A 27,397-nucleotide genomic window follows, 5' to 3' on the forward strand; every position below is an offset into this window, starting at 1 on the left:
AAAAACTTCTGTTAGAAGTAATATTTTTCTGGTCGGAATAGAATGCGTCTTTTTTTTCTATTAGTAGGATAAGGTATTGATTTTTCGATGCCTCCCGAGCTACGATGCAATGGGGAGGACTTATTTAATATAAACCCGTCGCCGAACCATCCGAGCTACGATGCTATGGGAAAGGCTTCTGGTTAACAAACAAAAACACTCGCGCCCAGTTATTTCAATACTTAATACATGTAATTATGCACCATGTTTGCCTCGACAACCCAAACCGACACCGTGCCTTTCAATCAATGATGATATAGGAAGGACGTTTTAATAATACAAAAAAAAATCAAATATCGTCTCTTGTGCGCTATCATTTGCTGTTAAAAGATAGAACGTATCACTATCACAAGATAGCAGACAACCGACGATATGCTTAAAAATGATAATCAACGCAGGAAATTGTCTTTACAATAGTTTTCATTTATTTGCACATCAATTTTCAATGAAAATTTTGAGAGTTTTCAAAAATAATGACCCCTGCTTTTTCAGGCCAATTGGTGGAGTGTCATGAACTTTGAAAAATATTTGCCTGACTGTTTTTTTTTGTGAAATTCCATATAAAAAAGTGTTTTTCCGAGATAATTGCTTTATAACATGCATAATTTTAATGATGTCTAAATCAATTTGTTAATAATATTTATCCCTCATATTCGAAACACCCACAAATTCGGAACACTTTTGTGATAATTTGTCAATAACAAACCAAATGCGGCCGGGACACGTGGTTTAGGGTCAAGCGTGATTGCCTCTCACCCAGTCAGTCTGGGTTCGATCCCAGAAGGTCCCGGTGGCATTTTTCGAGACAAGATTTGTCTGACCACGCCTTCCGTCGGATGGGGAAGTAAATGTTGGCCCCGGTCTAACCTAGAGGTAAGGTCGATAGCTCAGTCCAGGTGTAGGAGTCGTCTCCCTGGGTCCTGTCTCGGTGGAGTCGCTGGTAGGCAGTTGGACTAACAATCCAAAGGTCGTCAGTTAGAATCTCGAGGGGGATGGAAACTAAGGTGTAAAAAGAGGTTTGCAATTGCCTCAACCATCAAGCCTTCGGACACTTAGTTTCGAGTAGGAATCTCGCAATCGAGAACGCCAAGGCAATGCTGTAGGTAGAGCGAATAATTTGATTTTGAACATGCCAAATGCATATTTTCTGTCGAAGTAGTACAGTTCACTCTCTGACTGTCGATCTTCTCGTTATCAATATTGCAGTGCTCCATGTACCGATGAACTCTTCAGTCCCTTCAAACTGCATACTTCGATTGTCTTTGTTTCTCTATATTTTTTCTTGCTTGGAGGATCTCTTCCTCGACAGTTGATTGGATCCTAATGGCTTTTAAGTTTCTATTCCGGTTGTCAATAATTTCACTTTCTCATGGCATTTTTCTTTGAGAAACGAAGCTTTGAAGGGTGTTTGACATTTCTTTGTTTTTTGTTAATTTTGTTTTTTTTGTTGGGCGTTGCCATGATTCTCTCCCATTGCTGGTCCCTTGGATATTGACAATCAGGTCGACTGTACTTTTTGAACAAAAAAACTGCATCTCAAGACTATTTCATTCAGAGCAGCAAAATGCTGCCTTCAAATTGCATGTTCCATAATTGTGGGATGTTATTGTGCCTCTCACAATTGTGGAACACCTGAATTTAACTGATATTTTTTATTTATTGAATTTTATTGGTTTTAGGGCGTAAAGTCATTATTTTGTGAAAAAAATTGTACTCTTGGAGAGAACCAAAGTTTGTTTAAATACATCCGTAAGAAAAAAAAATGTTCCGAATTTGTGGATGATCAATGGTCAGAGTTTTTCTTCAAAAACATGATATAAAAGGTGAAATTTGCAGTTGTTCGATACAGCATTCGAAAGATTGCAAGAAAAGCAACATTAAGTTCAATTATCGATTTTCTTTAAAAACTGTTCCGAATATGAGGGATGACTGTACTCATCAAAAAGACAAACAAAAGACGATTGAAATTGTGATGGAAACACAGCTAATTTGAAAAGTCCTATAAACATAAGAAATCCCATAGCATGACCTTTTCAAAAATAACTCTAGACCAGCTGATGTTTAAAAACATGTGACTCAATCCACCAGTAACTAGTTGAGACTTACACTTGGTTACGTACTTATATTTAATACAGATACTACAAATGGGGGAGACTGAATGGTTCGCCTAAGTAAAATTAACCGAAAACCTTAGAAAAACATACAATTTTATAAATTTAGAATTATGCTTTGGAATGTTTCCTTCAATAATGACTTGTTTGATGACAAAAAATACATAACTTTTTTATGTACTTTTTAAAAATTAGTTATAACAAATTGCAAAAATATGTTAAACAACTTATGTCAAAATTATATTTCAATGGTCATTTGAGTACCGATTTAAAAAATGTGAAAATTGTGCCAAAAAGTTTGGGCAGGCCTCGCCTTGAGTCAAAACTCCGGATTCTAAAAACTAAAAATAAACATTTTTCAATTAATTCAATTTTTTAGTACATATCAGTGCATCTCTTCACGTCAATGATTTTTTACATTGAGAATGAGTTAGCTCTTTGTTAGCACACTCAAGAGTGAATCATTCTGCCCCTTGGCTAATTCTGAATTTAAATAGAACGTATATTATTCGGTTCGCCGACTAAATCCATTTTATTGCTTACTTTTGTTTGTTTAACCACTTTCTTGTTTGTTTTTGCTGCCTGTGCTGAGATAGTTCTAGAAACTTCGTTTCAAACAGGCAGATGCTTCAACAGAAAAAAAAATAACCACCTACTTTGGCTCACCAGCTCACGTGAGCGCAAAACGCTCTGGTGAGCGTGAGCGAGCACGAGCTACCTGATAAAAACTCACGCTCCAGCTGGAGCGAGCACGCTTTCCGTGAGCGCTCGCTCATTCGCAACCCTGACTCATACTCACTTTCAAATACATATTCACAATTTTATAGAAGGCCGAAAGGCCAAAAGACATTTCCATTCATGAAAAGTTACATACATTTCACTTTAACTCAGACATCTCAATAAAATTATGCCACATTATTAAACCTTATAACTTTTTGAAAAAAGGGTTTCAATTAAATAACCAATGAAAGCTGGTTCTGAAGTCGCTTTCAATCAAAATTTCCTTCTTTTAATTATATTTCCTTCCATAAAGCTTATGAAATTTCTTGAATGTGCACATAACTTTTGACAGAGCTATCAGATCTTTTGAAACTTAAAACATACATTTGGTTTTGTTTTTTTCTCCTACTATCGTTACATTATTCGGAAATAGAAAAATTTGAAATATATGAGCTAAAAATTAATTTAAATTCCATTGGAATTAGGCAAGATAATATTTTGATTTCAACTGTTTAACTTCCCTATTATGAACGATTAAAAAGAATCTGTAACTAATCCAAATCATCTAAAACGTCAAGCTAACTCTTCAGCAGTTTCCCATCGATATAACAGCAAAGTCCACTTCCATTCTTTGTTTCACCCTGCCAAGCCAAAGTCCCCAGTCCGCCGGCAACCTTTCGTTTCGACGAAAAAATTCGCATTCACGCTATCGCAGAGTGATTTTACGGTCTGCTTGGGTGTGAAGATCAGCGCCCAACAGCGTATTTTATTTCATTTTATTTTTTGTTTTGTTAATTTCAAGATCATGACAGTGTGTGTGTGCCCTGCCTCCGTCATCCGAAACACAACTTTTTTCTTTTTTTTCTCTCTCTCGTTTGAGTGGCGACGGTTCTTGAAACGAATTTTCCACCCTCACCCTCATTTTCATTTTGCACATGTGTGTGTGAGTGGCCAAAATCGTGACCTGTGTGCTTCCGTCAACTTTGGCTGCCCTCGTCACCGGCCAGGCTTCTAATTCAAATAAATATTCGAGAGTTGAATTCGCGTGACGTCTATCACGTCTGTAGAATCTAATTCCGAGCGCAACATTCGGCCTGTCATTCTTGAAGGGGTGGGGAGGTAGACCAAGACGAGAGGCTAATATTGCCCGTGTGGTTGTGCTTGAGTGCTGAGTGAGCCTTAACGAAGAGGCCGAGACAAGCCGGCACCTCGAGCGATCGATTTTGGATACATTTTTTTTTTGTTCTGTTACGACGATGTCGGGCCACTTTCCGTTTCGTTCGTTTCATCCTTCCGTTCTTCCTGTTGACACCCCGGTCCGGATTGGTATCAAGTTGTGAGGGATATGTTCGTCAGCTGTTTTGGTTTTCTTGGTTGGTTTCTTGTGTTCCACGCTGAAGGCTTTTAATTGGTAACATAAGTTCTAAAAGCTTTAATTGTCACAGCAAACCGATTTGATTGTTGTCCCACGTAGATTATAGACGTTTTTTAGAAAAACTTATTGTAGCGTTTGACCCTGAATCTTCAAAAAACACACTCTTTGGCATGAAATCATTAACAATTCGTCGTGATAGTGCTATCTTGTCACACGTGCATTTGGAACCAAATTGAGTTTAGAACGCCATTTTGTGTAGCTTTTAATGCTTCACTTTTTGACCTTCAAATTATCCCCAAAATTCGATTTCATTCCTGAGATATTCAACAAAAACCTTAAAACCAATGTGTCACTCTACATGAGAGAAAAAATAATATATTTTCATTGAAAAGATCAGAAAATTTCGCATAACATTTTTTTACATTGAAATCGAACCAATAGTTTCCAAGATATCAGTTGAAAATTACAAGCCAGTTAGGTGACTCTTAGACATGTTTTCAAAATTACAGAGAGCACTTTGTTGGAAATTTCCTGAGCTTTTCACAAAACAAATTTCAGGGCTGCCTTTTTTTCAAGAAGTATTTTTAAAATCTAAAAAAACGTAAAAAAAATCTAAAATCTCAACGTAGCTATTACTCGAAAACGTTACATTTTATCAAAATAATTGTAAAGTACTTTTCGATAACAAACTGGCAAAATGCATTAAAAAATGATAATACGTATTTAATATTTTTTGTCCAAGTTTTCAATATTTTCAAAAACACACGATTTCGTCAAAAAATCATATCTTCTAAGCCAGATTTTGCACCTTCGTGATGGTGCTCAGAAGGTGTGTTTTTGGCTTCCTCACCTCACTGAGGACAGGCTATAAAATCACTCGAAAAATGAACTTCTCAATTAGACCTTCTAGACCCACCTTCATGTATACCTATCGACTTAAAAAAAACTGAGCAAATGTCTGTGTGTGTGGTGGGCAGTTAATCAAAAAATTGCCACTCGATTATCTCGACACTGGCTGAACCGATATTGACCGTTTTGGCCTCATTCGATCTGTCTTGGGGTCCCATAAGTTGCTATAAAAAATTATGCAGTTCAGTTAAGTACTTCAAAAGTTCAAAAGTACTAAAAAAAACTATTTTGACTAAAGTTTTTATAAGATTTATAAGATTATAAGTTTTTGTAAGGAAACCCGTCATGTTATACAATTTTAGAAAGGTATTTGAAGATCAAAAGTTATAAACACTTAAGTGTTATTTATGCACTTTTTGGAGGCCAGATCTCAGATATTTTGGTGAAAACGTCGTCCGGATCTATCATGCGACCTATAATTGGATAGGTAATTAAAACGAGCATGAATTATATGAAAAAAAATATTATGAAAAAATAGGAAGATCTGACTACCCAATCCAGTGGTATGAATAATGAGTCTAATTGATAAACACTGAAAAACACCGCCCATGTATGTCTATTTTGGATAGCACCCTTTAAATGCGAGGAAGAAACCAACCATTGTAACGTAACGTTTTTTCCTCTAGAATGCATCAAAAAAATTTAAACTTAAATAATACGTTTTGGGAATTTAACTTTTCGTGATTCAAAGTTAATTAAAAAAATCGAGATTTTTTTTTCTTGTGTCTATTTTTTCCGTAAAAGCCCTAATCATAACCTACAACTTTGCCCAATACACCAAATCGATCAGAAAATTCCTTCTCAAGATACAGATTTTGTATGACCAGCCCTTAAAATTGTGTAGAGCCTTGTATGGAAAAAATTATCTGGCAAAAATGGTTCTTTTGACATGGGGAATGCATAGACAAATTACGAAAAAAAGCTAAATCGTACACGGAGAAAAAAGAGTTCCCAAAATCGTGAACAAGCGTTCATGAAAATGGGAACCTCGAACAAAGTGTTCAAATCCCATGGTACGATTTTGAAAAACGTACCATGAAATTTGAACACTTTGTTCGTGGTTCCCATTTTCATGAACACTTGTTCACGATTTTAGGAACCCTTTTTTCTACGTGTAGAGAACTACTTCCCTATTAAATAAAAAAATCGATAATTTTTTTCACTACGCAAAAAAGTTATTTCGTGGACATTTTCTTTGAAGCTTGACAAAATGATTGAAGAGATTATACATAGCGTTGAACAATTAAATTATTTAAAATATCTCCAAGTTTCACAGATATTCTAAATTTATTTATTTTAATTCAATTTTTTCATTTCGCAAGTTTTTCTCTATTTCACCAATTTTTACCAAGCGGATGATGAAATGGAAAATTATTCAAAACAAGGTTGTATTATTGAAAACTTCCTGCTTTTAAACACCCATTCCACGTCCCTAATTCAGTTGAACACTCTGACTGGTTTATTTACGCTCCGTGTCCAAAAAACGAACCCTATCGTCGGCGGTCAGTTATTTTTAACGTCCCAGCAGTGTCGATACTTTTCGGTTGTTTTCCGTCGTCTCCATTGCAAATAGAAGCGCGTCGACGTTGGTAGGTTGGTGCTGCTGTTTACTGTTCACTTTAGCCGCTGTTGACAACAATCTGCCAAAGTGTCTCAAAGTGATTTCACCGAATTTCAAAGTCAGTATTATCCCAAAGTTGATATCAACTTAAATATCAACAATTGTTCGATCTTTTCTCTTTATTCAATGTTTACAAATCCACAAAAGGCAATACGACCAAATTAACAAAAAACCACGGATGATGACACACACAAATCTCATCCACACACAACCAGTTGAGTTCACAAGGTTCGCGTCATCATTTTTCTTTTATTCGTTTTGAAACTTATATACTGGCCCGTTGCCAGGAAAATTGTATTATTTTTATCCCGTCCGCAAAACACAGGCACACGGGAGTGACCATCACAAAGCCACAAAACGGACTCTCTGTACTGAACTCGGAACGGCGGACTGCCACAGAACTGGCGACCACTTGTCTGACTGCCATGTATGACCGGCGTGACACCCAGGTCCCTAACCCAAGGCCGAGGATAATAATTCCCATCACATGAATCCGGAATTTGAGCTTTGATATCGGGGAACGATGATGAATCGACAAAAAGATCTCACTCTGGGCATTTGATAGGGTAATCGAGAGACACAAAGCGGTTTGGATTGCCAAAATTCTTTGCTTGCTCAACAAGTACCGTTTGTTGTGGGGACTTTGTGCTGGACGACAGTTTAAAAAAAGTTGCTGAATCAACATTCATGTAATAGTAAATCAACTATAGTATGTACTAGCTCTAACTGTTGAAAGGCCTTTCTAAAAATGTATAGCATGAAGGGGTTTTCTAACCACACTTTTTACAACCTTTCACACATGCTGGTACGTTTTGGTAACGATTTTCCTATTCCTTTTAAAGTTCTGAAAATCATCATTTATCACTGATTGTCAACCAGGTGTTTAAAGATTGCATCACAAAATTATTTGTATAAATTTTGAGACACATTTGATTTGGAACAGAAACTCCTTCAGCCCAGAAGTACCCTTCCATATGAAGTACCCTAGCATATGATAATTAATTTTGGCATAGAAATTCGTCGAATTAAATGAGGTATAGTGTAGTGAGATCAATTTTCCTTGAAAACAGTGGTTTTCTTCACACTAAGAAGTTCATTTTTTGATAGATTTCACAGCCTTTCCTCATTTAGAAAATAATTATCACGTCAAAAAAATCATAAAATTGAAAAACCCAAAATATTTTTTTTATTTTTTTTATTTGACTTAAATTTTGTTAGTTTTTTTTAGCATGACTTTTGAAGTACTTCACTAATCTTTATAATATTCAAAGCGACTTGTGGGATCCCAAGACGGATCAAATGACGGGTGAAATCGGTTTAGCCAGTACCGAGATAATCGAGTGACATTTTTTTGATCAACATTCCACCACACACACAGACATTTGCTCGTGGGTCGATGAAGTCAAATTAAGAAGTTCATTTTTCGAGTGATTTTATAGCTTTTCTTCAGTAAGATGAAGAAGACAAAAATATCACAAATTTCATCCTTTCCATATGACAAAAGAAGCTATTTTCAGGATCTCAAGTCTGGAAATCGGAAAAGTTGGGAAAAAATCGGGAATTGGGTCGTAAAATGAATCTAAAATTTGTGATATTATTGTTCACAACGATAACGCATATTTTTCTGAGTACAATGACCCTTTGTACGACCGCAAGGAATTTAAAATGGATTTTAAATCAATTTTGAAAAATTATGTTCGCGGCCCTTCACAGCTAAAAAAGTAGGTACACAGCAAAAAATCCGATGGTAAAATCGCATGCAAAAGCATGCACATCACCTTCGACAAAAAAGACACTTAATATTACACACTGCATGTACAATTTTTGTTAACACAAAAAAAATTGGCAACCGGGATTTAAACTCAGCAACAGTACACAGCTAAAAAAGTAGTAATCCAGCTGCGTGTAAAACACCTGGGTGTAAAATAAATATTGCATTATTTCATGCAATTTTATGTAATTTTACACCCTGAAATATGTAGCCCATCAGTATGAGAAACCTACTTGGCCGAAATGTCAAGCTCATATATGCGTTTATCTTAGCAGCTCTTCATCGGTCTGATGGCCGAGTAGGCTAAGGCGCCAGTCCTTACTGTTGGTGCTGGGTTTGAATCCCGTCGGTTGAAACTTTTTTTTTGTGTTTGCAAAAATTGTATATGCAGTGTGTAATATTAAGTGTTTTTTTTGACGAAGGTGATGTGCATGCTTTTGCATGCGATTTTACCATCGGATTTTTTACTGTGTAAGGAATGGCACCTTAGCCCGCTCGGCCATCAGACCGATGAACGATGTAAAGGATAAACGAATATATGAGCTTGACATTTTGGTCAGGTAGGTTTCCCATACTGGTGGGCTACATATTTCAGGGTGTAATATTACATAAAATTTCATTAAATAATGCAAAAATTATTTTACACCCATCCCTTTTACACGCAGCTGGATAACTACATTTTTTGCTAGTAATCCAGCTGCGTGTAAAATAAATATTGCATTATTTTAGGCAATTTTATGTAATTTTACGCTCTGAAATATGTAGCCCATAAGTATGGGAAACCTACTTGACCGAAATGCCAAGCTGATATATGCGTTTATTCTTACAGCTTCCCACCGGTCTGATGGCCGAGTGGGCTAAGGCGCCATTCCTTACTGTTCGTGCTGGGTTTTAATCTCGTCGATTGCAACTTTTTTTTGTGTTTGTAAAAATTGTACATGCAGTGTGTAATATCAAGGGTTTATTTTGACGAAGGTGATGTGCATGCTTTTGCATACGATTTTACCATCGGATTTTTTGTTGTGTTCTACTACAGCTCTTTCCAAGGGAACCATAGTTGATCCATCGAAAAAATGTTGCCTTGTCATTTTTTTTGCGTTAAAATGGAAAAAGTGATCAGATATGGATAAATTTACATCGGGCTTGAGGACCCTATTAGAGGAAAAGGATGAAATTTGTGATTTTTTGTCTTCCTCATCTTACTGAGGAAAGGCTATAAAATCAATCGAAAATGAACTTCTTAATTTGACTTCATCGACCCACCTTAACGTATACATATCGACTCAGAATGAAATTCTGAGCAAATGTCTGTGTGTGTGGTGGGATGTTGATCAAAAAAATGTCACTCGATTATCTCGGTATTGGCTAAATAATAGTTCAATTGTTGTCAAATTAACATTTTCTTGCCACAACGGGTTGTTCGTCTTGTCCAACTAGTTGAGTTAAACGTACGAAAAATCAATAATTTTCAAATATCTTTTTTTTCATTATAAAACAGGATTTTTTAAGAAACTTGTTCTATCAAAGTCTTAGTCAAGACCTGGAATAAGATGATTATCAAAAAATCTGAAAGATTTTTAAAGTTTTAATGATTTTTAACGAGCATTTACTTAGCTTGTAACACTTGCCCCACTTTCCTCTACATTTATTTTTTACCATAAAATTTATGCAAACATATTGAAAACAATACATTTTTTTCCAAATTCACTCTAGAAGCGATTAAAGTTTATGTTTTCTGTCTATACAGTACACAAATCTTAACAATTCATAAAAACCGTCAATCAAACACAAAAACGAAACAACGTTGAACAATCACAAAAGAGCCCATCTTTCGCGTGATGTCATCTTGACCCGAGCGGAGAGGACTCGTCTCTTCAACGTCTTTCCAGCAGCAACCATAAAACAACAACAACAATCACGAAACGCGCCAGAAGTGCGCCCTGTTTGTCCTCCACCAAGCTGGAGGAAGAAAAGCGAGACATGCTCAAAATATAATTTCATTACCTGGCTGTTGATTTTATAAATGGAAATCAAATTACCTTTTCTCTTCCCGGTTTTTTGCGCGCTGCTCCTGCTTTCGGAACGGAAGTGGCTCCCACACGACACTTTGCCACTTTAATTTGCCTATATACAGGGGCAGTGGAGCTTTCATGTGTAGGTATACAGAACAATGCCATTCGCCAAAGCTTTCGCACGTGAAAAGCTTGATGGGTTGAACTTTCTGAACTTGGTTGCCGGCTTTGGTGGGTACATGGAGAAAGGAAAAACCCCGTTTTCCTTCGGCACTGCAGCTAATGATGCATGTTGATATAGAATATGGGGTAGTACAACACTGGTACACATACAGCCATTAGGAATAAGTCCTCTCGAACACTCACACGATAAACAAGCAACCCAGTCGAGGGTTCTCGATGTTCACGTTGAAGAGGCCCTTCGCCACTTCTGCTGTTTGGACAGGGACTATTTACGTGTTACGTGTGGTTTCCGATCAGAGGGCAAAATCAATCAGTGCCATAAATCAATTGGCAGTGCGAGGGTTAATTTTTTGGGACACGAAGGACGACTCAACAGTTCAATGTCAACGAGCAATGGAGCAGCATGGTTCTTTGTATATTGAAATAAAAAAAAAAGATTTTTCAAATTTCAAAACCACTCGTACGTCAATCACAAAATTGCCCCAGCTCGACAATGTTATTATATTATTGTTGGTGTTACTGCAAATTTACACTCGCAGTATTTCAGTCACATATTCCGTCATCTATTTTTACACAACTGACAACATGTGCACTGCAAAACCCATGTGGATGGGCGGTGATTTTCCCTATGTTTTTTCCCCATTTTCACACAAGCACACACATTTACAGTACACTCACAAACTCATGTGCGAGAGTGTTTCCCTGCTATTAGAAAACGTAAAATAAAAACTAGGTCATTCACACTAATGGTTTGATGTGGGGTGGGGCTATTTGGATCGGATTGGCTGCGCCTGATGTTTGTTGTTGATGATGATGATGATGAAACTGAAATGCGGCAGGGACGAAGTGAACTCAAACTAAGTGGACGAGGTCAGGAGCATACAAGCGCACACATGCTCATACTAATGCTCAGAAAGTAATCTTCGAGAGTTGATATTTTACTTCCGGAGTGCAAACTAATCTCAAGATTAGTGGAGAGTCATAATGCGAATCAGATGTCAAAAACACGAAGAAGGAAAAATAAAATAAACCTAGAAATGATGACCATAAAATTTGAAAGTTTTTTGAAATTTTTTTACATTATTTTATTTTTAAACAAAAACAACGAGGGGAAGAAGGTAAAAAGTTTCAATTTTGTACATTACGTTATAAAAGAACGCTTCCTTAAAACTGGGTTAAGATTGGGATAAAAATCTAGATTAACATTTGACCGTGTCATATGAATAATTCGTGCTTTCTATTTCATTAGGGCACATAACTTTTGTAAACAAGAGGGTATCACTCTCAAACCTTATGTAAACTGTCATTTGAGTGAAAGGGATACACGGGGTTCGATTTCCATCTGCTGCAACCTTCCATCGGATGAGGAAGTAAAATGTCGGTCCCGGCCTTGGTTGTTAGGCCGTTAAGTCATTCCAGGTGTAGGAGTTGTCTCCATGCCATAAGTACAAACAACACACCAAACCAAGCCTACTCCGGTGGAATCGCTGGCGGCGGTTGGACTCGCAATCCAAAGGTCGTCAGTTCAAACAATGGGGTGGAAGGTTCCTTGGAGTAAAAAGAGGTTTGGGTGCTCTCCCCATTCAAGCCTTCGGACTCTTAGGTTCGAGCAGAAACTTGCAATAGAGACCACAAAAGGACCCGGGGGACCCGTTAATGTGGATGGTTTGATTTTGGATACACTCTTGTTTACAAAAGTGATGTGCCCTAATGAAATGTTAGGCTCCAATTGAAATTTTTTGATACATTTTTAAAATTAATAAATGTTCTGAAGTACAGTATACAAAATCCGATTTTGACAATAGGAGGGAGCTGGGGGGGTGAATAGAAGGTGAATAGTAGAACCGTTTTGAACTGTCAAAGCGGAACCATTTTACTGTTCGCCAGGAGCAGCAAGTATTGTAATCGATCATTAGGGAAATTATTGTAAAAATCAAATGTGATTTGCTGAATTTTTTTTTAATATTTTCATTATATTTTTGAACTAACGAACCTTTTGTAAATATTCTCGAAATACCACTAGATTTTAAATTCTTCCTGTAGCTCACAAATTACGAAATTAAAATTCCACGCAAGAAACATGAGAGATTTCAAGCTCGCTGTAACAGGACTCATTACCAGAAAAATCGTCGTCGAGCCATTCTTCCTCCAATGAACCCACTTTCTACTGGCTAATTTCCTGTTCAGTGCCCATCTGTAAGTCGTCTTCATCAATTGATTTCTGATCGAATGGTGGCCACGACTCCCTTTTTCTAGAACAAAACGTTATTTGTCCAGACGCTCGCTCACATTTTGTTCCAAACCGACTTCGCAAAACAACACCCACTTCTGACGCAGTTCATTGTCTTCCAAAAACATGAAAAAATACGCACAACAGATTTCAAGTGCAAGGAAAAAGTCACGCTTGTGCTTGAACCACCTTCTACTTTTTTGATATAAACAAAGTGGGATCATTCAAAAACACGTTACGCATCCTCTCTTTTCACCCACCAGAGAGGGAGTTACCAACATGAGTACAATAAAAATATTTTCATTACAAAAAGATGAATGTAAAGATTTTTATACATTTTTTTTTCCATTTCTCCATAACTTTGCTATTTTTTTTAATTTTTGATCATGATCATCAATCAAAATGGCTGAGGAATCTGATGAAAATGTTTTCAGATCGACGTCGTCGTGCTATCTTGTCGCACCCGCCATTTTGACGTTCCGAGAAAAACGCGTTTTAATGTTTGACCTTAAATATACAAAAACAAGAGCACGCAATGTAAACAATAACAAACACGTTTTGTTTGGCTGACCATTCTGTGCATTGCCCCGAAGTTTGGTTGAAGTTGGTTTCTGGAGTCCCGATTACAAATGTTTACGGTAGTCTAGCTTGCACGTGCGACAAACGCATCCTGACTTTCCTGGTATGAAATCCCTTTGGCCTTTTGTCGCACTTACATCAATTTTCAAGGAGTGATAAGATAGCACGACAAGATTGAAACTACTTTCATATGTAAAGTGACAAAAATGCACGGAGTTTTTTCGGTTTTTGTTGAATATCTCAGGATTGAAATCGAATTTTGGGGATCTGTGAAGGTCAAAAGGTGAGGCATTGTGAGCTGCACAAAATGACGTTCTTAACTCAATTTGGCCCAAAATGCACGTACGACAAGTTAGCATGATGGCAACGAGATATGAGCTCTTTAGTTATAGAAATTCAACATACCGATGCCCGTGTGCTCTCTTGTACTATCTAGATAGGAATCCTAGCAATCTTAGTACAAAAGAGCCCACCGGCATCGATACAGTATTTAATGTTGTCATATTCAAATACTATGCTTAATTTTTTAAAGGGATCGACCATAAAGAGCTACCCTGGCTGTGAGATTACGGGTTTCGCCTTGTAAGTTTTTTTTTTACTTGTAAGCGAAGGTGATGGGTTCAATTCCTGTCTTCCTCGGCAAAGTGAGATCCCTTCAAAAAGTAAATCTACTCATTGGGAATCATGACCGGTAGGGGATGGGTTTCGACTAGCGGCATACTGGATTTCCAATCCATAGGTCGTGAGTTCGATTCTCGTAACGGGATGATGCTTTTTCTAAGGAGCCACATATAAACCACCCGGACACTGCCAGATCGACAACCAGAAAGTCGCCCGTACAATAAACTAATTGTTTGGATAAAATTCAATGCAAATACCATTCCTGAGATACAGTCATCCCACATATTCGGAACGGTTTCCAGATCGTCCAATGTTCAAAAAATCATAGCAAATCGATAATTGAACTTAATGATTCGCTTTTACCTGGGTAATTCTCCGCCAACTCACACAGCAGTTGCCCCGACCCCTCTTCGATTTGCGTGAAACTTTGTCCTAAGGGGTAACTTTTGTCCCTGATCACGAATCCGAGGTCCGTTTTTTTGATATCTTGTGACGGAGGGGCAGTACGACCCCTTCCATTTTTGAACATGCGAAAAAAGAGGTGTTTTTCAATAATTTGCAGCCTGAAACGGTGATGAGATAGAAATTTGGTGTTCAAAAGACTTTTATGTAAAATTAGACGCCCAATTTGATGGCGTACTCAGAATTCCGAAAAAACGTATTTTTCATCGAAAAAAACACTAAAAAAGTTTTAAAAATTCTCCCATTTTCCGTTACTCGACTATAAAAAAATTTGGAACATGTTATTTTATGGGAAATTTAATGTACTTTTCGAATCTACATTGACCCAGAAGGGTCATTTTTTCATTTAGAACAAAATTTTTCATTTTGAAATTTCGTGTTTTTTCTAACTTTGCAGGGTTATTTTTTAGAGTGTAACAATGTTCTACAAAGTTGTAGAGCAAACAATTACAAAAATTTTAATATATAGACATAAAGGGTTTGCTTATAAACATCACGAGTTATCGCGATTCTAAGAAAAAAGTTTTGAAAAAGCTACTTTTTGCGTTTCTCTTTGTTTCGTCGTCCGTGTCTGTCGCGGGTGACCATGAACGGCTATGATCTACGACGACCAACTTTTTCAAAACTTTTTTTCGTAAAATCGCGATAACACGTGATGTTTATAAGCATACCCCTTATGTCTATATATCAAAATTTTTGTTGTTGTCTGCTCTACAACTTTGTAGAACATTGTTACTCTAAAAAATAACCCTGCAAAGTTAGAAAAAACACGAAATTTTAAAATGAAAAATTTTGTTCTAAATGAAAAAATGACCCTTCTGGGTCAATGTAGATTCGAAAAATACATTAAATTTCCCATAAAATAACATGTTCCAAATTTTTTTACAGTCGAGTAACGGAAAATGGCAGAATTTTTAAAACTTTTTTAGTGTTTTTTTCGATGAAAAATACGTTTTTTCGGAATTCTGAATACGCCATCAAATCGGGCGTCTAATTTTACATAAAAGTCTCTTTGACACCAAATTTCTATCTCATCACCGTTTCAGGCTGCAAATTATTGAAAAACACCTCTTTTTTCGCATGTTCAAAAATGGAAGGGGTCGTACCGCCCCTCCGTCACGAGATATCAAAAAACGGACCTCGGATTCGTGTTCAGGGACAAAAGTTACCCCTTAGGACAAAGTTTCACGCAAATCGAAGAGGGGTCGGGGCCACTTTTCCCGATTTCGTGTGAGTTGGTAGAGAATTACCCACCTTCATTTGAAAGCTTTTCTTGCGATCTCTCGAATGCTGTATCGAACATCTGCAAATTTTAAATTTTATATGAAGTTTTTGAAAAATTACTTTGACCCTTGAAATCCACAAATTCGGAACCCTTTTTTCTTACGAATGTAAACAAACTTTGGATCTCTCCAGGAGTACATATTTATTATCAAATAATGACTTCACACATTGAAACCAATGAAACTCAAGCTCGGTGATGTTTTATACATGGTTTGATAACTTTTTTTGTGAAAATATCAGTTAAATTCAGGTGTTCCACAATGGTGGGAGGCACAATAACATCCCACAATTATGAAACAGGCCATTTGGAGGAAGCGTTTTGCTGCTCTGGACAAAATAGTCTTGGAATGAAGTTTTTTGTTCAAAAAGTACCACTTTTACTTGTGAAATAGCAAGATAATGTTCAAATGAAGGTTCTAAAAATAGTAAGGTCGACAGAAAAGCTACTTTTTGCATGCTATTGACAAATTATCATAAAAGTGTTCCGAATTTGTGGGTGTTCCGAATATGTGGGATGACTGTAGCATGTCCTGCAAAAACAAATCTTTTGCAACAATAATTCCCTAAGTAAATATCAATTTACCACAACCGCACAAACACTTTCGCGACCTAAACGACATTCTGTCACGTGTCTGAAACCTTTAGCACAGGCGTGTTCTAGCCATCGCCGTCAGCTGGTGGTTGGTTAGACTACGGCTGCGGTTCCAGCCACACACACATACTCACACTCGATCTACCTAGTACCCGTTTAGGGCGCAAGTCGTTTGCATTTCCCTCTTAATACGACCAACAGCGAGGAGGTGTATCGTAATTAGCGACTCGTTGAAGATCATCAATTTGCATCACCGTCGTCGTATCCTCTCTAATACGTTTACTAACCGAGCTCGACTCAGCTCGGTAGACTCCCTTCTAGACGACTCGTTCTCTGAGTCAAGTTCAAGTTCTCGGCGGCCGCGATCTTTACGAAGTTGCATTTTCTCACGTGTCCTCCTGCTCACCAAGTTCTCTCTTGTCTCTTTCCCTCTCGTTTTTTGTGTTTAGATGGCCGAGCTGATGCAGCAGATGCGTGATCCAGCCTCGATCGGGACCGGCGGTTCGGTCGGCAGTATTCCGCAGAGCATCGTGTCGTCCAGTGGTGCCAACTCGAACGACATCCACCGGGCGTTACGCGGCCAAGGCATCCACTCGACACCGGCGTCCAACCTGAAGCTGTCGGAACAGATGCGGCATGCCCAGCATGACAGCAGTCCGATCCAGAACGGGGCGAGCCAGGCCAATGGGCAGCAGCAGAGCGCGATCTCGGCGGGAGGACGGATTTCCGCCTCGAAGAGTTTCTCCGGCGGGTTGAACCACTCGGCCAGCGGCGGCAACATCCAGGCCAGCGGAAGTGTATCGTCGAGTCTGTCCTCGCTGCCGGACATTTCCGCCAACAACTCGCAGTTCTTCGAGGTGCTGTACGTGGGCAAGATCAAGGTGTCCCACAAGCGCGTGCCGTTCACGTTCATCGACGACGCGCTGCCCAAGTTCAAGGCGTACGACGCGCAAAAGCTCAAGCAGCAGCTCGACGCGGCGCGGAAGGTGAGTGAGTTGGCTCGGCTATAAGGGTCAGTTACATGATTACAACTTGTCAGGTGGAATATCCTGACATCATTAATTCAAATTATTTAGATTTTTTCTATCCCTTTTTTTTATTGTACCCAATTAAAAAAAAGGGATAGAAAAAATCTAAATAATCTAAATAATCTAAATACTATGGTTTATTATGTTTTCCACTTTATGTTTTTCTCATCGGGAAAAAGACTTTTTGCAATTTCTTCGTGAAAGTACTTGTTTTTCCTGTAATTTTCGAGCGACGAAACGGCCAAAAATAACATAATAGAAAATGAAAAGTAGAACTTTTCAGCACTAGTATCGAATTTTTGGTTTTGAAGGGAGAATTTACTTAACAGAGCAATTCTCTGAGATTTTGGTCTTTCGATTTTTTTGTATTTTTTAATCCAGCTGAAAGCTGAAATTTTCCATACAAATTTGGCAGCTGTCCATACAAAAATAATATATGAAAATTCTAAAATCTTTATCTTTGTAAGGAATTTTTTGATCAATTTGGTGTCTTGGACAAAGTTGCAGGTATGGATAAGGACTACACTGGAAAAATGTGATACACGGTAAAAAAGATTTTGGTGATTGTTAATTTCACTTTTTGTCACTGAAACTTGATTTGCAAAAAAACACTATTTTTAATTTTTATCATTTTCTGATATGTTTTAGAGGACATCAAATGCCAACTTTTCAAAAATTTCCAGAATGTGCAAAACATTTTTGACTGAGTTATGAATTTTTGAATCAATACTGATTTTAAAAAAAAAATCGAAATATTGGTGGCAAAATTTTTTCAATTTAATTTTTCAATGTAAAATCAAATTTGAAATCAAAATGTACTTTAGTGGCATTTTGATAACTCCGTTTCAAGTTATGGCCATTTTAAGGTAACTTTTTGAAAATAGCAGCAGTTTTAAATTTTTTTTTTTTTTTTTGAAAAGCTGAGAAAATTTTCTATATTTTGCTTTTTTGAACTTTGTTGATGCGACATTTAGTTGCTGAAATATTTCCATGCAAATATTTAAAAACAGGAAAATTTATGTTTTCTAAGTCTCACCCAAACAACCCACCATTTTCTCATGTCAATATCTCATTGGTTAGATTTGCAATGTTAAAATATTTTTCAAAACTTTTGCTGTTTAAGTGCAATCAAAATCAATTTAATGTGCATTCCTCTGCGTATAGAGGTCGCTAGGGTTTATTCAAAAATAATTTGAGTTTTATTGAATTTTTTGAGGTTTTTTTTCTTCGAGCCTTACATATTTTTGAAAATAATGATTGCAAATCAACTTTAATAAACATTTTCTAACATTTTTTTCAATGAAATATTTCTTTGATTTTTTTGCCTCCCCTCGATCATGGCAAATGTCAAAGTACAAAATCTGTTTTAAATACTTGCATCGGCCTAATCGCTGAAAAAAATTTGCAATATTTTTTCATTTGTTACACTCAATTTAATGATAAAAATACGCCGAAACATAAGTTGTTCTGATTTTATTTCACCAGTTTCAAAAAAAAAAGAAAAAACTTAAAATTTAAATGAAAACACAAGTGGGTAATTCTCCGCCAACTCACACAGCAGTTGCCCCGACCCCTCTTCGATTTGCGTGAAACTTTGTCCTATGGGGTAACTTTTGTCCCTGATCATGAATCCGAGGTCCGTTTTTTGATATCTCGTGACGGAGGGGCGGTACGACCCCTTCCATTTTTGAACATACGAAAAAAGAGGTATTTTTCAACAATTTGCAGCCTGAAACGGTGATGAGATAGAAATTTGGTGTCAAAGGGACTTTTATGTAAAATTAGACGCCCGATTTGATGGCGTACTCAGAATTCCGAAAAACGTATTTTCATCGAAAAACACTAAAAAGTTTTAAAATTCTCCCATTTTCCGTTACTCGACTGTAAAAATTTTGGAACATGTTATTTTATGGGAAATTTAATGTACTTTTCGAATCTACATTGACCCAGAAGGGTCATTTTTTCATTTAGAACAAAATTTTTCATTTTAAAATTTCGTGTTTTTTCTAACTTTGCAGGGTTATTTTTTAGAGTGTAACAATGTTCTACAAAGTTGTAGAGCAGACAATTACAAAAATTTTGATATATAGACATAAGGGGTTTGCTTATAAACATCACGAGTTATCGCGATTTTACGAAAAAAAAGTTTTGAAAAAGTTACTTTTTGTGTTTTTCTTCGTTTCGTCGTCCGTGTCTGTCGCGGGTGACTATGAACGGCCATGATCGATGACGACCAACTTTTTCAAAACTTTTTTTCGTAAAATCGCGATAACTCGTGATGTTTATAAGCAAACCCCTTATGTCTATATATCAAATTTGTTGTAATTGTCTGCTCTACAACTTTGTAGAACATTGTTACACTCTAAAAAATAACCCTGCAAAGTTAGAAAAAACACGAAATTTTAAAATGAAAAATTTTGTTCTAATGAAAAATGACCCTTCTGGGTCAATGTAGATTCGAAAATACATTAAATTTCCCATAAAATAACATGTTCCAAATTTTTTTACAGTCGAGTAACGGAAAATGGCAGAATTTTTAAAACTTTTTTAGTGTTTTTTTCGATGAAAAATACGTTTTTTCGGAATTCTGAATACGCCATCAAATCGGGCGTCTAATTTTACATAAAAGTCTCTTTGACACCAAATTTCTATCTCATCACCGTTTCAGGCTGCAAATTATTGAAAAACACCTCTTTTTCGCATGTTCAAAATGGAAGGGTCGTACCGCCCTCCGTCACGAGATATCAAAAAACGGACCTCGGATTCGTGTTCAGGGACAAAAGTTACCCCTTAGGACAAAGTTTCACGCAAATCGAAGAGGGGTCGGGGCCACTTTTCCCGATTTCGTGTGAGTTGGTAGAGAATTACCCAAGTACATTCAACTTAATACATTTTCAAAAACCTAAAACAAAACTGGCGAAAATGTAAAAAAAATAACAGAATTTAAAAGAAAACTTTAAGTAAAATATGTATTTCATAGTCTTTTAAATTTAAGTAACGTAATTTCATTTTGTAAATAACCAATTGCCCGAAAACTCATTTGACCTTCAAATTTGGCCCGGCATCCAAAAACGTTGAGCACCCCTGACTTAAGTGGTCATAACTTGAGGCAGGGTTGCCAGATCTTAAATGTTTTAGACTTGTTGGAAAGGTCTTTCAATTACCTAACCAACGATGGGTCGGTCATGGATTTTGATACAGTTTATATACATTTAAGTGAGATCCGGATACAAGTGAAAAAACATTTTCCTACATAACTTTTGAACTACTTATCGAAATTCCAAACAATTCAATAGCGATGTATGGAATCATAAACCAAGTCGAATGCGACCGGTTTGATCAAAATCAGTTCATCCAGTGCTGAGAAAGCTTTGTGAGAATTCTGGTCACATACATACACACACAGACATACATATGTTCAGTTTTTGATTCTGAGTCGATAGGTGTACATACATGTGGGTCTAAGAGCTTTGTGTAAAAAGTTTTTTTTTAAAGCAGGATTACCTTACCTTACCTCAGTGAGGAAGGAAAAACGAGTTTTGCAACAAGTTCCCTACTCAATTTGTAGCAATTCCGAAAAAAAATCATTCAAAAGGAAGAAAAGATGAGTAACTTTTGCTTGGATTCTGTGATTAGTGAAATCGATGCCAACATTTCAAAAAGCATCATGTACACAACATCCTTTTTGAGAAAAACGCATTTGAATGTTGAGCAGCTATTTTCAATTCCCATTTTAATATAAAAGCAAAATAAGATGTTCTAATGATAACAACCGATGAAAACGTTGTTTTTTTTGATCATCCAAATTCAATAAAACATTATTTCCGTAATTTTATTTGAGAAAAACAAACATAGCTTCTTTTGAAATCACCAACGTCTATATCACTCTGCTGTCATTGAGGGGACGCTTTTTTATGATTCGTTTTTCTTCGCCGAATGTACATGGTGCTTTTTTCATGATGCTTTTTTTTCGTCACGAGGTTCATGAATTCTTTTGTTTGACAGGTTGACAGGGCTATATCAACAGGGACTGCTGATGTTACTTTATTTAAAATCATGATTAAACAGACTTTACTCCATACATTTTTTTTAATTTGTATGGAAATTTTGTTATAAGGGGGGAGGATGGCGTCTAAAAACCGATTTTTTGCGTTACGTAATAAAAGAACACTCCCATACATATTCCATATACTGTCAACGGTAAATTGCACAAAAGGTAGACAATATTGTTTGAAAAAGCTTCGAATTCCCATTTGACAAAAAATCACAAATTTCCTGCTTTTCCCGATTTTTCGCGGATTTTTGCGGATTCTCGACTTTTCCGATTTTCTGACTTGAGTGGCCACCCTGTTATTGACCACCAACGGCGTCCGCCATATCAGTTTGTCAGTTTGTTTGTCTCGATTTGAAGGGACATGAATGCTAGTAGGTTCAGGTTTATAAAAAAATAAGTATAAAATGTTTAAAGGTACAAGTACCGAAAGTTACATTTCAAATGAAATAACTTGCCAAGAAAATGTTGAGAAGGTATTCTTTCAAACGATATTTTGTTAGAAGGTAATTTTTTAAATTTGGAAAATATCTTTTGCCGAAAGTTTAATCATTTGTTTATCAGTATAATAAAATCTACTACAGCATAGAATGTTTTGTTCGAGCCTTTTTTTAATTTTTAGTATTTTTTCGAAAAACATTTGATATCTTCGTTGATATCAAAAACTTGCGATTAGTTCTGACCAGACATCTGCCTCCATCAAAACGCATATCCAACGAATGATGTGATTTTTTAAATACAAAAAGTTTTCAAAACACAAAACATTTCTTACAGACAAATGGCGACGAATCTTCCGATCAGAACTCGTCGGAAACATCTTCCAACGGCCAACCGACGCAAGCGGGCCTAAACAGGATCAGCGAGTCCAACGAGTCACAGTCGGTTCCAGCAGAGTCCGAACAAGACAGCATCAGCAGCAGCAGCAACAACAGCAGCCCTGCTACATCCCAAGCCGATAACAAGGAAAACAATCTTCCGTTGGCGCAGGCACCCGACGACGCCGAGGTCTTCCGAGGCCGGAGGGTCAGCCACTTTGACATACCGGCCAAGAAGGTGTAAGTATTGGGTGCTTAACAAAGACTACGTAACACATTGATTAATCAACACGTCCCTCAATTGGTTGAAGTTGTCCCGTTACTGATGGTTACTCAAACACTAATATTCAACCTTTAATGAGCAACACATTCAGTGACATTTGATTGTATGTAAATTTTCCCACTCTCACAACCTCAGTGATTCGAAGGAGGAAGATTCAAACAACGACGAGAGCACTACTAGCAAAAATACTAACGGTTGCACAAAAGTCGACGAGTACCAAAGATCGGTATCGCTGCAGCAGCCACAGAAAGATTCAAAGTCATCTTCTGATGAGGAGTAAGTTTTTTTTAAGAGAGCGAAGAAGAAAAGTTTCCAGAATCTTTGTTTTGTGGCTGCACTTTAGAGAGATATTAGTTTGTAATGCTGCGCATGAGTTCCAAATGCTTTAGTTTAATCTTTGTTTGCTGACTTAGAACAGCCGCGAATGCTTTAAAATATCATTTGAAAGCTACATTTATGCAAAAATAACAATGTTTCTTTAGAAATGGAAAGCTGCATGATCATTGAAAAGTTTGAAACTTAAACAAAATATAACCTACCATTTTTGATTGATGATGTTCTATTACACCGACCAACAAAATTTATAGTTTAGGGTCCCCATAACCACGTGTACTCTGATTTTTTTTTTTTCAATATAAATTTGGCGGAGGCAGAAATTTCAATTAATAATTTTTTTTATTTTTTCATTTTTTAACTATTCTTCTAGAAAGTTTCCCTCAAACCGATAAAACAGGGAACAACTTTGTAGAACATCGCAAAGCGCTAGGAATTGATCCCGAAAAGATACTGATTATTTGTTCAAGCATATTTTGAAATTTTGCCGAAAAAAGTAAACTCCAAAAAACATCCTGTATCTTTTTAGGATCAATTCCTAGCACTTTTCAATGTTATACAAATTTGTTCCCCGGATCAAAACCTACAAGAAACTTAAGAATAGGAAAATTTGACAGGGGTTTGGAAAATTTTCTATCTGAAAATGTAAAAAGTCACAATTCTACATAGTAAATTGATAAATGTTCCATACTAATTTCAGTTCTAAACTGGAGCAACTAAACCATAACCAAATGACCTCAAATTTTCAGGCTAGCTTCTAGGGTCATTGTACTTTAAAATTCCGGTTGATGCAAACGAAACTTTTGTCATGTTGATGCAAACGACACTTTTGTCTTTTTCATACATCCGTGAACCACGCTATCCCACATATTCTTGCTTGTATGCATCAGCAACGAACCATTCTGATTCTCCATAAAAACTTTGGAATAAAAAACCATTAAGCCCTTTCTAAATATTAAAAAAAATCAAAGTGCACGTGTTTCTAGGGACCCCAAACTTTATGCTTAACCTCAAATTAAGCCTGCCCAAACAATCTTCTTTTTTTTTTTTGCTGGTCAATGTTATCAAAATTCACTCATCTCTTTCAGTTCTTTTGTTCATTATTATATCACTTACATCACAACACATCGCATCAGAAATAATTTTCATTCATATTGTGACACAATTATTTTGTAACAAAAAAAACAATGTTATAAAGCTATCCATTGAAACAGTTGTTGCATCTATTTAAATTTATTCACCAATTCAATTCACCATACAATTATCAATTCGACATAAACAATATTGATTGATTCTCAGATTGGAGTTCGATTTGCTTTCCCCTCAAAAATCAGACCGCACTTTTAACTCATAACAATGCGAATGCGAAAAAGACAGTTATGCAAACATGGGCTATTCTACCTGTTTAGTCATCAGTCAGTTTATCAATCTACTTAAAGATTCTTCTGCTCAACAGATAAAAAAAAAACATATAGGCGTCATCCATAAAGTACGTCACGCTCAAAGGGGAAGGGGGGTGGTCGCAAGTGTGACAGAGGGGGGGGGGGGGGGTACGTGAGACTGAAACGTCACGTTAGACTATTTCTTTAATTCTTTAAAAATATCTCGGATGAGTTTTCAAAAAGCCGTAAGAGCCACCGTGACCTCTGACACTAATTTTCGTTTTTCTCGAAAATAAAACAAAATTTCATTTATTTTCATTTTGATGCACTTGAAGGACATGTAGATGAACAATCTCGAGCATTTTTGATTTTGTTTTTTCGTAAGTTGGTCGAGTACCGATGCAAAAAGGACTTTGTTTACCAATGGCTCTTACGGCTTTTTGAAAACTAATCCGAGATATAGACAAAAAGTTTAATGTTTGATAAACTTTAGTCATAAATCAAACACGAATCAAGGCTTTAAGAAACAAAGCTTTTGATGATAAATTTAATATGCTTGAAAAAACTATCCAAACGCAACCTTTAAAAATTAAAAACTTTGTCGATTAAATTCCGAATTTAAAAATAATCTTTTTTAAAAATCATGCTAAAATTGTACAAAAAACAACAACTGGACTCGTTGGAAAAGGTTTTTCAATTACCTAATCAACGATGGGTCGGATGATGGATCCGGACATTGTTTACATACATAAAAATGAGATCTGGAAAAAAGTGCAAACACATTTTTATACATAACTTTTGAACTAGTTATCAAAACTTCAAACAATTCAATAGCGATGTATGGGACCCTATACCAAGTCGATTGCAACTGGTTTGATCAAAATCGGTTATATACATACGTCTGACATGGGGCGTCGTAATTTTCAGCTAGCCGTCATAGCATACTTAGGACAATGCGTACATTTGAAGGGTGAATCGATGATTCTGGAGACACCGGACGTCGATCCAATGCGCACCTTGGGGACAGAATGGACAAACCTAATTCCTTCTGGAATTTGTTCATTTGACCATCCCCTACACACCTGTCTTTATTCCGAGTGTATCCATGTTGTCCCCAGACCTGTAGGAACGATTGAACGAAAAGCATTAAAATCCCATAGTAGTTTACATGTAAACTTTAAACCGCTGGGGACAGGCCAATTCTCAACCAAATGGGCTGATATTTGGCATGAGAGTCCCTATGGGTATCCTCTACTAGGGAAACCTCGGTTTGCCTGATTCTGAGAACTTTTTTGTTTGGTTGAAACACCCTAATATGTATACATGAAGGTGGGTCTTTGCAGACTAGAGCAGGATTATAGCCTTACCTCATTGAGGAAGGCAAAACTGAAACAATTATGCGTACTTGAGCAGTGATGAGACGAGAAAATGTTGGAACCGTTATCTGGGGTGAATTGGGACACATAGAAAAGACCCGATTCGCTCCAGATGACGATACTTTTAATGAGTTCCAAACAAAGTACTAGAATTTTTGCGACAATTATGCGTAGAACGGCAGATCCCTTCTTTTAAAATCCTTAAGGCTGTTGGAAATGTTTTTCATAGTTTATGTCGCCCCTCCCTTTAAAATCAGTCTGAAAAATCAGGGAGCAAAACAAATATTTTTTCAAAAGAAAACTTCAACATTTTTATGGAAATAGAAATCTAATCAACTGAAAACAATTTGAAATGCATTTTCCTATGTATGTATGTATGTATGTATGTATGATCCCCATACCCGCCGGCAACTTGGTCCCGAAACACAGGTGCTAGGTGAACAATTCGATCATCTTTTACTCCATAATCTGTACACCCACGTGCATAAGTTTTTTTGCACGAATTTTAGTGCTACAAATACCGGCGCATATATCAAAATGGTTTTCCTTTTCCCTACCCATGCGCCGAAAATTTGTAGCGGGTGTATGGACACTTCGCATAGACGCCCTTGCTCCCATCACGTCACTGTGGGTATGGAGCGACGAGAAATTAATAAGCATGCCCCCTCAGTCGAACCTTCATTAGAGAAGCAGGCAATCCACAACTCACAGCGAACGACCAAGGGGGATGTACCGCGTATATAGTAAAATCGGCCTGGTTGGTCTTTAGTGAAATGTATGAATGTTAGAATAGATGAAGGAGTTATTTGAAAATAATAACCAAAAACACGAAATCTTCAAGAACAACTCCAATCGTCTCGCCAAGTTCTAGTTGGATCTTCACTTTTCTTGAGTTCTTGTCTTGAATCGGTCTTGATCAGCAGAATTACTGACAGTACTGGTACCGTACGATATATAGCAAGCAACACTTGTCGGAAAGGATCAGCCATCAAAAACATCCTCGAAGCCTTCCTGGATGTTATGTGGCAGGAACTGGACTCACAGGAACCCTTGAATTGATGGCCACTTCGCGATTGTTGTCCTGATTTCCTTGTTCCCTTGACGTCGAATCGAATTTTTCATGTTCCTAGAAAATAGCTTCCAATTCACTTCCACTGTAAATGTCTGGCACCCGAAAACTAACGAGATCTTCGTATTTCAACTTATTTAACTCATATTTTGAAGAAAGTTTTTAAATTATCGGAACGGAAATGACGAAAATGACAGCAAACAAAAGACGCGTTCGACCACAGGAACAGATTGCTTCGATCCACAATTTGAAATGCATTTTCCTGCGTTTAAAATCATATTTTATCAAAATGGATCGATCAAAAATATTTTGAATTTTTGTGAAATTCCGTTGTACACTACGGCAAAAAGTTTTTCCTCGACGAAAAAAAAAATCATCGGTACTTAGATATTTTGAAAATTAATTATTGCAGAACAACTGGACAGGTGTATAATGCATTTTAAAACACTTTTTTCAATAACATTTGAATACCATAGCTTGCAATTTCATTTTTTTTTTCAAGAACCCTATAAACTTTTGTCAATTTACTGTATTATAAAAATCACGCAACA

General features: G+C 36.8%; 1 protein-coding gene across 3 annotated transcripts in view; it reads left to right on the forward strand.

Moving 5' to 3' along the window:
- The window catches only part of LOC6032758 (TBC1 domain family member 4), a 55,018-nt gene that overhangs the window by 18,256 nt on the left and 9,365 nt on the right, over positions 1-27,397 (forward strand). For 2 of the 3 annotated variants that reach the window (XM_038263655.1, XM_038263657.1), the window contains 3 exons: positions 16,959-17,495; positions 22,363-22,643; positions 22,822-22,962. In XM_038263655.1, coding sequence (XP_038119583.1) covers positions 16,959-17,495; positions 22,363-22,643; positions 22,822-22,962 — 959 coding nt within the window. The remainder of the gene's footprint in view (positions 1-16,958; positions 17,496-22,362; positions 22,644-22,821; positions 22,963-27,397) is intronic. The other variant, XM_038263656.1, reaches the window with a different exon arrangement.

The sequence above is a fragment of the Culex quinquefasciatus genome, chromosome 3 (assembly GCF_015732765.1).
Source record: "Culex quinquefasciatus strain JHB chromosome 3, VPISU_Cqui_1.0_pri_paternal, whole genome shotgun sequence".
Classification (NCBI taxonomy): Eukaryota; Metazoa; Arthropoda; class Insecta; order Diptera; family Culicidae; genus Culex; species Culex quinquefasciatus.